Source organism: Sorghum bicolor, chromosome 3, assembly GCF_000003195.3.
Source record: "Sorghum bicolor cultivar BTx623 chromosome 3, Sorghum_bicolor_NCBIv3, whole genome shotgun sequence".
NCBI classification, from domain to species: domain Eukaryota; kingdom Viridiplantae; phylum Streptophyta; class Magnoliopsida; order Poales; family Poaceae; genus Sorghum; species Sorghum bicolor.
In genome coordinates, this window is record NC_012872.2 from 2,051,789 (window position 1) to 2,063,383 (window position 11,595).

Consider the following 11,595-nt stretch of genomic DNA (forward strand, 5'->3'; position numbering starts at 1 on the left):
CATAATGGGTTTATACTAGTAGACAAGTCGAAGTGTCCCAAAAGCCGCATGATACATCTACCTACCCAAGTACTTTCCGTTGCCATTATACGCCACTCACAACAACATACATACCATACTACATACACTTTGTTTATGCCGCCTACCCTCCCAAGATTGTAGATAATGACGGATATTATTGCTCCGGGTTTATTTATTTTAATTTAATTTATTCATATATAATTTCGTCGCTGCAATTCGCCGGGTTTAAATCCTCAGCCTTCACGCGGACACTACCACCATGCAACACGCCTCCCATTTCGGGGCTTTTCCCTCCACATCTCAGCCAAGTGAGGACTGAGGTGAGCTAGCCATGCCGACTGCCTCCTCTGCCCACCGCTCACTCCTCCTCTGCCTCTGCGTCGCTCTGCTCTCCAACTCGGCCGCCGCCTTGCCGTCGCCCCGGGACCTCCGCTTCTCCGTCGAGGACATCGCGGCGGTGGAGGCCGCGCTGCCGCGCCACAGCAGGCGGACGTCCTCCAAGACCACCTTCTTCGAGGTGGACCGCCCTCTCCGCCCTCCCAGGGGCAGCTCCGGCCCCTGCTCCACGCTGCTGCTGTCGCACTCCTTCGCCTTCACGCTCACCAAGCCGCCCGTCACGGCGACGTACTCGCCGCCGCCGTGCCTAGCATCCGGCGCGTCGTCGGTGTCGCTCGCGGTGCTCGAGTGGCGCGCCGAGTGCCGCGGCGCGCAGTACGACCGCACCTTCGGCGTGTGGCTCGGCGGCGCCGAGCTCCTGCGTGGCAGCACCGCGGAGCCCCGCCCCGGCGGGGTGGTCTGGTCGGTCTCCAAGGACGTCACCCGCTACGCGGCCCTCCTCGCCGCCGGCGACGCCACGCTCGCCGTGTACCTCGGCAACCTCATCGACGACACCTACAACGGCGTCTACCACGCCAACCTCACGCTCCACCTCTACTTCCGCTCCGGCGCGCGGTCCTCTCCGCCGTCGGCCGCCGCCGACGCCGTCGTCCCCGTCTCCAGGAGCCTGCCGCTCAACGACGGGCTGTGGTTCGTCGTCCAGAACGCCACCGACGTGCAGTCCGCGCGGGTCACCGTGCCGCGCAACGCGTACCGCGCCGTCCTCGAGGTCTACGTCTCGTCCCACGACGCCGACGAGTTCTGGTACATGAACACGCCCGAGCAGAACGGGCCGTTCCGCGAGGTCACCGTGCTGCTCGACGGCGACGTCGTCGGCGCCGTGTGGCCGTTCCCGGTGATCTACACCGGCGGCATTAACCCGCTCATCTGGCGGCCCATCACCAGCATTGGCTCCTTCAACATGCCCACCTACGACATCGAGCTCACGCCATTCCTGGGCAAGCTCCTCGACGGCGAGGACCACGAGCTCGGGTTCGCGGTGACCAACGCGCAGAGGTCGTGGTACGTGGACGCCAACCTCCACCTGTGGCTGGACCCCAAGAGCACCAGGACCACCGGCGGGCTCGTCGCGTACGACGCGCCGAAGCTGGCCGGCAGCATCGTCTCGCACTCCGCGGACGGCATCGACGGCGAGTACGAGGCGGCGGCGAGCCGCAACATCACGGCCACGGGGTGGGTGAGCTCGTCGCGCGGCAACGTCACCACCACGTTCGCGCAGCGGCTGAGCTTCGCCAACACGAACGTGGTCAGCGGTCAGGGCAGCGCGCAGGCGATCAACCAGACGACGGACGCGCTCACGACCGTCACCGGCGGTGCGGCGTCCGCGTCGGCGCAGCAGCAGGTGCACCAGAGCTTCCCGCTCTACATCTTCCTGGGCGGCGACGGCAGCGGCACGTCGTCGCAGCGGCTGATGCGGCGCGTGGAGATCGGGTTCGACGAGACGCGGTCCAAGGGAGGAGGAGGAGGAGGAGGAGGGGCGGCGACGAGCACGCTGCGGAACGCGCAGGCGGCGGCGGCGGAGGTGACGCTCCGGGACGACGCCGTGGTGGGCGCGTCGTGGCGGATGCATCAGACGTACGCGTACGGCGCCAGCGACGGCGGCTGCTACCTCAGGAACGTAAGCAGCGTCGGTTACGACGTGCTTTTCGACCATCATGACGCGTCCTGCGCCGGTACGCTCGGCCGCTGACGCCTGTCGCCGACAGCGCCTTGTCGGCGCCTCCGCCGCGCGGGCCGGTGGATAACGGCCGGGGAAGCGACATGGGTGTAAATGGAACGCTGCACCGGTGGACGAACTGTACTGGCTTTGGCTCGGCATGGCCTGGCCTGGCCCACATCCGGTCTTCAATTATTAAATACTGTCCTAAATGATGGGTCATTTTCATGTGCTAATTAGCTTTTCAATAAGAAAAGATGTGATCTGATGCAGCAAGCAGTAGTAGACCTGTAGTACAGTACAGGTAGCCCAAAATGTAAAGGAAACAGCTGGCTATGTAATTTAATACCACTTGTTTTTATATATAATATAATCTGTAGTAAAATAGGAATTCTTTTGACGAATTATATTTTTATATACTACAGTATGTGCTTTGGATAGTGATATTATGTTATGTTACCTGTATGTAGAGGTAGAATTCTGCGGATTTCAAACATGCTCTTGATGAAAAAGGCTGTTATACCTCCGCCGAAATGAAAATTCAGCACAACGGAGTCTTTAATTATCGGTCCCATGTTGATCTAAATCGGCGTCAACAATACAGAAAGACAGACGTGACATGACTTGGTTACCTTAAGTACTTTTGTAACTCATACATACATTATACGGTCATAAAATCCGTAGGTTTGTTTTAACTTTTAGGACATGTTTGGAGCGCCGGAATTTCATAGATTTGTGCACGAATTTCATAGTAATCAATTTAATTTCACAGGAAAAATACGCAAACAAATTTTTTTCCCCGTGTTTTAAACATGCTCTATTAAGTCAATGTCATTTTTTTTTGTTCCTTCATGACTACGAGTCTATGAACATTGAGAAGAAGTAAATTATATTCCCACTATACTAAGCTTCCATAGCGAGATGCCATAGATGAGAAGGGAACCGACTGACTGCTGAAGAAGGAAATTAAAACCAGCCCCTGGGGCTCTGGCTAAAAGGCTTTACATTTGGCTTGATGAACGTCCTGCAGCCATCAGCACCAGATAAGTGAATTAGTACTTGAAAGTGTCACGCTCACTCGGTCCATTGGTCAGACCAAATATATGGATGAACTTTGGCTGTATATATAAGACACGCTAAGCAAAAAGAGACCTGTACTGCTGCATACGGAAACCAACCCCGTAAGCTCACAAATTCAAGTGCTGCAGGTGGCCGGGACGCACCGACACAGCCGCACAGGAGCGACGCGTCATGCGTAGCGTATGACCGGACACGGACGTGTAGTCGTGTACTACTCCTACAAATCCTACAAGCACAAGCACAAGCACCGCATCGATGCTGCCGGCCGGTGCGGCGGTGGCCACGGTGCCGGACAGTCGCACGGCCCGAAATGCTTCATGGTCGGTCCGGGCCAAAGCTGACTCCCTCTCCCACCGGTGTCCAAATGGCTGCCAGCTGGAGGCGACATCGGCGTGTCTCTTTGTTTTGTTCGCATCCAAACGGGTACAGTTTTCTCTTTCTCTGAACAAATATCGTGTGAGCTAGCACTTCACCAGATTCGCGTCAAATATTGCCGTCTTTGGTGAGTTGGATGGATGGTGATAGCACTGTAGAAGGAAGTCGGGCCTTCTTGTTTACCTTCAGGCCCTGTTTAGTTCACCACCTAAAAATTTTTCATCCATCCCATCAAATCTTTGGACACATACATAGAACATTAAATGTAGATAAAAAAATAAACTAATTACATAGTTTAGTTAAGAATCGCGAGACGAATCTTTTAAGCCTAGTTACTCCATAATTAGCCTTAAGTGCTACAGTAACCCACATATGCTAATGACAGATTAATTATGCTTAATAAATTTGTCTTGCAGTTTCCTGACGAGCTATGTAATTTGTTTTTTAATTAGTTTCTAAAAACCCCTCCAGACATTGACACCCAAAAAATTTTCATTCCCAATCTAAACAGGCCCTTATCCCATCGATGTTTTAACATGTGCATAAATTATTAAATATAGATAAAACATAATTAATTATATAATTTATATATATTTTACGAGACGAATTTTTTAAGCCTAATTAATCTATAATTAGACACCAATTGTTATAATTACATATATGCTACAGTAATTAAAAAACTTTTATGTTCGTAAACTAAACAAAGCCTCAATAATAAGATTATCAATTGAACATGATCCATCGGAACTCACGATTATTATCGCCCGCCTCTTTTTCTATCGTGTGGGAGCAAATTTCAAGGTGGTTAAAAAATCCCCTCGTCGTCGTCCTCGTATCAAACACTAGGGGCTGCAGCTCAATTCTTACTTGGACGACGAAAAGGTCACCATATATGGGATAGGGATAAAGATTCGAGAGTTTTTTGAAAGCTGTGACGGTAGTTTTAATCGCTCCGGTTGATTTTTTTTATTATTGCCCACCTCTTTTTGAGAAGTAAATGTTGCAGCCAGATGCCGTTGCTGCTACAGTGATTAGGGAGGTGGAAAATAAAAGCTGCAGCTGCAGACGCTGTTTAGCAAAAAGCGAACACCCCCGGTTTGGTTGGAGGTGTTAAAGTTTAATAGATACTAATACATTTATAACTATAGCAATTAATATCTAATTATAAATTAATTAAACTTAAAAAAATTTCTCAGAAATTATCTCTAGCTATTTTTAGTTTTATAAATAATATATATTTTTTATTCTATGCATGTGTCCAAATATTTAATGAGATAGTTATTAAAAAAACAGCCTAAACCAAAGAGGACCATAAGGACCAAACGCTGGGAGCCTCCAGTGATTAGGGCCTTGTAGTTCTAAAACTTTTTGTAAAATAGATACTGTAGTATTTTTGTATGTATTTAACAAATATTATTTAATTATGGACTAACTAGTCTTAAAAAAATCGTCTTGCAAATTACGGATAAACTGTATAATTAGTTATTTTTTTATCTATATTTAATGCTTCATATATGCACCACAAAATTTAATATAACGGAGAATCTAAAAAGTTTTGCAAATTTTCTGGAAACTAAACAAGGCCTAGGGTGGACATGCCCGCGACAGTGCAGCGTGTTGCCCCTGGCTCTATATGTTGGTATTGGTGATCTCTATCTAAGATGGTAGTCCCACTGATTCAAAGACTCTTGTAGAGGAGTTGCAGAGGAGTCTGTTGCCTCGTTAGATAAAAAGCTAGAGCAGCACAAGAAAAAAAATACACCAATTCATTGAGATATAGTATGCTACAAGTGAATATTTGAAACAATAAATGAATTCGATTTTTCAAATAATAGATCCTTCTAATCTAGTCTATCTAATGTCTTTTTTAGGAGCTAGAGGAAATACATTTCAGATACATCAATTAGGCCTTGTTTAGTTCACTCCAAAATTCAAAAACTTTCCAAGATTTTTTGTCACATCGAATATTGCGGCACATACATGCTTTTATTAAATATAGATAAAAAATAACTAGTTACACAGTTTATCTGTAAATCGCGAGACAAATCTTTTGAGCTTAGTTAGTCTAGGATTGTACACTAATTACTAAATACAAATAAAAATGCTACAGTAGCAAAATCCAAAAATTTTCACATCTAAACAAGGCCTTATTAGGTATGAGAGGGTTAATGGTGGATCCACAGGGACAAATGATTGTAGTCCCTTAGTCCATAAAAATACCAATTTCTAGAATCCGTATCGGTCAAACTTTTTTAAAGTTTGATTATTTTTTATAGAAAAGAGTAATAATATCTATGACATAAAATACGTATTTTACGAAAATATATTGTGTGATAAATCTATTGATACTAATTTGATATCATAAATTTTAGTGTTTTTTTAGAAATTTGGTCAAAATATAAAAAAATTGACTTAGAACAACTCTAATAATTAATTCTTTCATGGATTGAGAGAGCAGCATCAGATAGAAAGTATTATTTACTAATTTTTATAAAAGAAAAACACTAATAAATAAGTGACAGATTCAGCTGCTCAAACGAACAGTCTGAGGGTAGCCATATTGCTGAAGCTGTTTCATTCGTAAATGACCTGTCTCGCCGTAGTTTGATTCATAAATAACCTGTCTCGCCTGCGTCGCACATGTACCATGGTCCATGGACCATTGGTCCTACATGTAAGTGTTGCTCGATTTAGAATATTACAAATGGAGCAAAAATCTCTGTTAATCTGCCACTGCATGTCTTATTTACCACTTATATTTTCTCAATTCTTATGTCATATGCTATAAATTTTTGCGTTCCAGACACCTCTTTATGTTTTTTCTGTGTTTTTCAATCTCCTGTTTTGACACATCGCTTCTACTCCTTTCCTGTGGTTTTTTATATTTCTGTGTTTTGTATCTCCACGCTCCAAAACAAACCTAGCGACATGTGTTTTAAAGATCTGGATGATGATGTATTGAATGAGTCTATTCTTTTAAAACCGCTACAAAACTAGGTTTGGAGTTTAATCGAATGGTTCAACATTATCTTGCTCCTCAAATCAAATGTGCTAGCTTCAATTGTGACTTATGATCTAGTTCTAACCATATTAGTTCATATTTTAATAGAATAGAGAGAAAAAAATATCTTTTGATCAAGAACTAGGTTTATGTACATATTATAAGATTATGTGAGAATGTCACGTGATGCAATCCATGTTCTTTAAAGGGGAGACTATTGAGTACTGTACTTTGGTGTCAACAGAATAGTTCGGTTGATTATCTGGTTTTTCTGGTACCAATAACACAAAATCATCTATGAAAATTTGTGTGAACAAAGCTATTGTATACAAAAGTAGAGATAATAATGCAGTGTTCTATGAGTGTACAATTTATACATATGATGACACGATCTGTATTAATGGACTACTCCCATCGTCCTATGTTTGGTTTCCTTTGTTTTTCTATCACCCATCAAATCGAATGTTTGGACACATACATAAAGTACTAAACATATACTATTTGCAAAACTAAAACAACAATTAGAGAATAATTTGTGAGACAAATCTTTTGAACCTAATTACTCTATAATTAGACACTATTTGTCCAATAAAACGAAAATGCTACGGTATCTATTTAATTTTATCACCCCAATCAAACACCGGGTAAGATTTTTAGACCTGGACACACTCAAAACTATGGGCATTACTTTAAACATTACTCTATTCCTTGGTTTGCGTGTATAGGTGAGTTGCGCCTTTGTATATTGAGATGAAGGAAATATTGCACAAGACCAGTACATTGTTATAATGTCTTCTCTTGTGGGACAAAATTAGACAACTATACAATCGTACTTTGTGGAATGGAGCCATGGAGGAAGTAGCTGTAAGAGCAACCGCAGTGTATACACCCAGTTGGGGTAGTAACGTGGGACCACGGTACAGGCGAGAGTAGCGAGGCCACCCGCACGCAATGTGTGTCCAGTTTAAGGTGGGGCCTGCAAAGAAAAAATATCGGCCATCCCAACCTCCTACCACCCATTCCCGCGAGAAGCTTCTCAGATCCCCAATTTCCTTCCGCCTTCGTCTTCAGAATCGATCGCCGCCGCCGCCGCCGCAGCAGCCGCATGCTTCCTCGTCAACTCCGTCAGCCGCGGGCGTGGCGAGCTTGAACAGGCCATCAGGTGCCCGTCGCTGGAAGCCAGCTCGTGCGGCATGCCGAGCGATAGCGCTGGGCACAGGCTGCTGGCTTATCGTGAAGCCTGCTCGACATGGTGTGCATGCATCCATTGCGGTCGGGATGAGATCTACAGCGGCCAGGTGAACTCTCGACGCCTGCCCATTTGCTAATTTTAGTAGTTCAGCCATAAAGTACTAGTATGTGCATGTAATCTACGACTGCTGCTACTACACCTCTGGTACAAGTGTACTGAAAGAAACATCAAATTTGAAACTAGCTGGTGATAAATTAATACATTGAATTACAATAACAAGTAGAGTACATGGTGGATCTGAAGCTAGTACAGTCTAATCTTGTTGTCGCTGGCCACTAAATTTCTGCCATATGTGCTCTATTAAATCTTCCTTGAGACGCCGATGTCCTACTCGGTCACGAAGGGTCCTATTTTTCTCTAGGACCTCTGCAAATCCATAGATTGGGCCCTGGTCAAGCCCTGTTATTTGGGCAGAAAATTGGCCTTGCTCATATGTGTTCTCATCTGGGATGTTATAGGAATCTCTCTCATCCTCAACTATCATATTGTGTAAAATAACACATGCATACATTATATCTGCAAGCTCTTTCCTTTCCCAAAGACGTGCTGGGTGACGTATGATGGCCCAACGTTTCTGCAAAACACCAAAAGCCCGTTCGACATCTTTCCTTGCTGATTCTTGACGCTGTGCATATAATTTATGCTTTTCACTTTGGGGTCTGGTGATTGATTTGGCAAATACTGCCCACTCTGGATAGATACCGTCAGCTAGGTAGTATCCCATGTTATATTGTCTTCCATTAACCGTAAACTCAACAGGTGGTGCTCTTCCTTGTAGCACATCAGTGAATAATGGAGACTGATCCAGTACATTGATATCATTGTTTGAGCCAGCAGCCCCAAAAAATGCATGCCAAATCCACAAGTCCAGAGATGCAACTGCTTCAAGCATGATTGTGGGTACTCCATAATCACCACGTGTAAATTGCCCCTTCCATGCAACCGGGCAATTTTGCCATTCCCAGTGCATGCAATCAACACTACCCAACATTCCAGGAAATCCATGCGCCTCACCGAAATGAAGTAAACGTTGAATATCTTCTTCGGTAGGCCTACGCAGATATTGCTGACCAAATAAGTGCCTCACACCTTGAACAAAGTTGATCATGCACTCCATTGCTGTGCTTTCTGCTACCCCAAATGATTCATCCATAAGATCAGCTGGGGTACCATATGCCAACATTCGGATGGCAGCAGTGCATTTCTGCAATGGTGATAGACCCACCTTGCCAAATGCATCTTGCCTAAGACGAAAATATGGAGACCAAACCCCAAGAGCATCTACAATGCGCAAAAATAGATGCTTTCTCATGCGAAATCTTCTACGAAACTGATCATCATTGTATAAAGGATTGCTTGAGAAATACTTAGCAAACAATCTGTCGTGGTCACCTTCATGATCTCTATTGATGTACCTGCGTGTATAGCCCCCACGATGGTTGGAGGTACCACTTAGGTGAGCCAGCAGCTTCTCTTCAAGTTGACCTTCAAGTTGAGCCTCAATAGGATCATTAAATTCTTCCCACATCATCTCTTCAATCTTCTCACTATTGATGGACTCATCAGAATGACTAGAATGATCTTGTGAATCTGTAGACATCGTTTATTTGGTAGTGGGATGCTTTGTTGTGTGGAAGCTGAAGGTAGTGTGTTGCTGCCTTGAACTACCGTGTATTTATAAGCTAGTGTAGCTATGCAAGAAACCAGGGCTGTTGTCTAGTTTTTGTCTATATTCCAACAGCTAGTTTCCAACAGCCATGTTCAGCTTTTTCTGAACATGCCAACAGCTAGTTTCCAACAGCCATGTTCTGCTTTTTGTGAGCATCCCAACGGCTAGTTTTCAACAGCTACTTTCCAACTGCTAGATTTTGTATGGTAGTACTGATCATTGTACCAAGAAGATGGATATTCATTTGATACAGAATATGGGTACAGATGCTCTAAACAAATACGAAAGGATACAAGCTTAGCTCCAAACACTAGGGGTACAGATGCTCTTACAAATACGAAAGGATACAAACTTAGCTCTAAACACTAGGGGTACAGATGCTCTTACAAATACGAAAGGATACAAACTTAGCTCTAAACACTAGGGTTACAGATGCTCTTACATTACACCTACTACAAATGCTTCTGATTAATACTTTCTGCTCATTTATGCTTCAGAAATTTCTTGAGCTAACTTCTCCAGGATATCTTCATGCCTCTTTAGCTGTTTTTCAGTAAAATTAGAAGTGTCTTTGTCCACCAATTTTGCATATGTCTGGTACAGATCTCTTCTAGTCTGTGACTGCTTTGCTTTTGTTGATTCAGATGCTACTTCTGTCCATTTTTGCATTGCTGCTGCTTTCACTTTTATAGCTTCGTTGAAGAGAACAAAGTCTTGAGAAGGCTGATCCCCCAAAGGAGATGATGGCAATTTTTTCCCTTTCCCTTTCAGCTTGGCTTTTGCTTTCTTCTGCCCCTCAGGACGCTTCTCTTTGTGTCTACTTTCATCTTCAGTATCTTGGTTGGATGATGATGTATATGCACCTGATTCTGAAATCTTAGTCCTCTTGCTGTTGGTGTTCTCCTCCTCAACGATTCTTTGCCATTTTGGTAGACCCTTTAGGTCCTTCCACATATACTCTAATGTGAATGGTTTCTCGTTGTTTTGTGACTTAAACCACGCATGAGCCCTCTGTATTATCATATCATCGGACTCTCCACTCCTCCAAGTGCTTGTAACTTGAGAATAGACTCCACACCATTTTGTTACCTCCTTCTTGACACCTTTCCAATGTGACTTGCATTGCACAACTGTCCTTTTGCGGTCATTGCTTGGTGTATTGCTGTTAAACTCTGCAGTTACAGCTCTCCAGTAGTGATCAAACTTCTTGTCATTTCCATCTATGGGATCCACTGAGTTGTTTACCCAAGCACTAAGGAGCCTTATGTTCTCCTCTTCTGTCCAGTTCAGCCTTACACCTCTCCTCCCCCCCTCTTCTCTTCCCCCAGCCTCTTGTATCAAATTTTCCTCTTCACCACCGCTTGAATCTTCTACAGCAATGAAGTTTTTCTCTTGTGTTGCAGGGCATGGAGAGGCTGATTCGGATCCATGAGAAGAAGGAGATCCAACAACTTGATTTGGTGAGTACCCCCAACTTTCTTGCTGCTGAAAACCTTGAGGACGAAATCCTTGAGGACGAAAACCTTGGAAGCTTATTGGTATAGATTGTTGCCAATTTCCTTGCTGCTGAAAACCAAGAAAGCTTGGAGGAGAATTGCCATATACTTGATAGTTGGCTGGCTGCCCAAATGGGTGAAAATTGTGGAAATTAGGTGACAGGGATTGGGAGGAATGGGTAGGATGTGCTTGGGGAAATGTTGAGTGGATTTGAGGAGGGGAGTCCTGTGTACTGCTCCCTGAATGCTGGCTAGAGGAGCCTTGCTTCAAAATGTTCATGTAACCTCTATAGGCAGGATCCATCTCATGTAGAGAAGTTTGGTGGTGTGGTGATGTCTTGAGTTTGCCTCTGTTTGTTTGTGTAGAAAAGTTTGGTGGTGTGGCGACGTCTTGAGTTTGCCTCTGTTTTTGTAGATGAAGCAGCAGCAAAATGGAGAAGATGAGCAACGGCTAGAATAAACATGGAGCAGAGCAGGATGAGCAACGGCAGGAAAATGGATTTGAAGTGGTTGCTACAGGAGGACCAACGGCTAGAACAAAACTGCTAAAATCAGCCAACCGCCCTACATTTTTTTAATGCGGGCACTGTATAAATATCATACTTTATTTCCTTGCTACCAGGAGTAGTACTACTCCCTGGCATTTAC

The 11,595-nt window shown here is 44.7% G+C and overlaps 3 protein-coding genes across 3 annotated transcripts; 1 reads left to right on the forward strand and 2 right to left on the reverse strand.

Annotated features, from left to right (window-relative positions):
• On the forward strand, positions 1-2,481 carry LOC8083092 (peptide-N4-(N-acetyl-beta-glucosaminyl)asparagine amidase A). The gene has a single exon (XM_002454922.2). The coding sequence runs from the start codon at positions 353-355 to the stop codon at positions 2,105-2,107; it is 1,755 nt and encodes a 584-aa protein (XP_002454967.1). The 5' UTR covers positions 1-352; the 3' UTR covers positions 2,108-2,481.
• On the reverse strand, positions 7,835-9,413 carry LOC8079535 (protein ALP1-like). Its single transcript, XM_021457755.1, has one exon. It carries the CDS (start codon positions 9,380-9,382, stop codon positions 8,036-8,038), a length of 1,347 nt encoding a protein of 448 aa, XP_021313430.1. The 5' UTR covers positions 9,383-9,413; the 3' UTR covers positions 7,835-8,035.
• On the reverse strand, positions 9,938-11,346 carry LOC8084312. Its single transcript, XM_002457110.2, has one exon. The coding sequence runs from the start codon at positions 11,249-11,251 to the stop codon at positions 9,938-9,940; it is 1,314 nt and encodes a 437-aa protein (XP_002457155.1). The 5' UTR covers positions 11,252-11,346.

What these genes read in the sequence shown, in the direction of transcription:
- LOC8083092 (XM_002454922.2), top strand. Translation starts at nt 353, where the DNA reads ATGCCGACTGCCTCCTCTGCCCACCGCTCACTCCTCCTCTGCCTCTGC.
- LOC8079535 (XM_021457755.1), bottom strand. Translation starts at nt 9,382, where the DNA reads ATGTCTACAGATTCACAAGATCATTCTAGTCATTCTGATGAGTCCATC.
- LOC8084312 (XM_002457110.2), bottom strand. Translation starts at nt 11,251, where the DNA reads ATGGATCCTGCCTATAGAGGTTACATGAACATTTTGAAGCAAGGCTCC.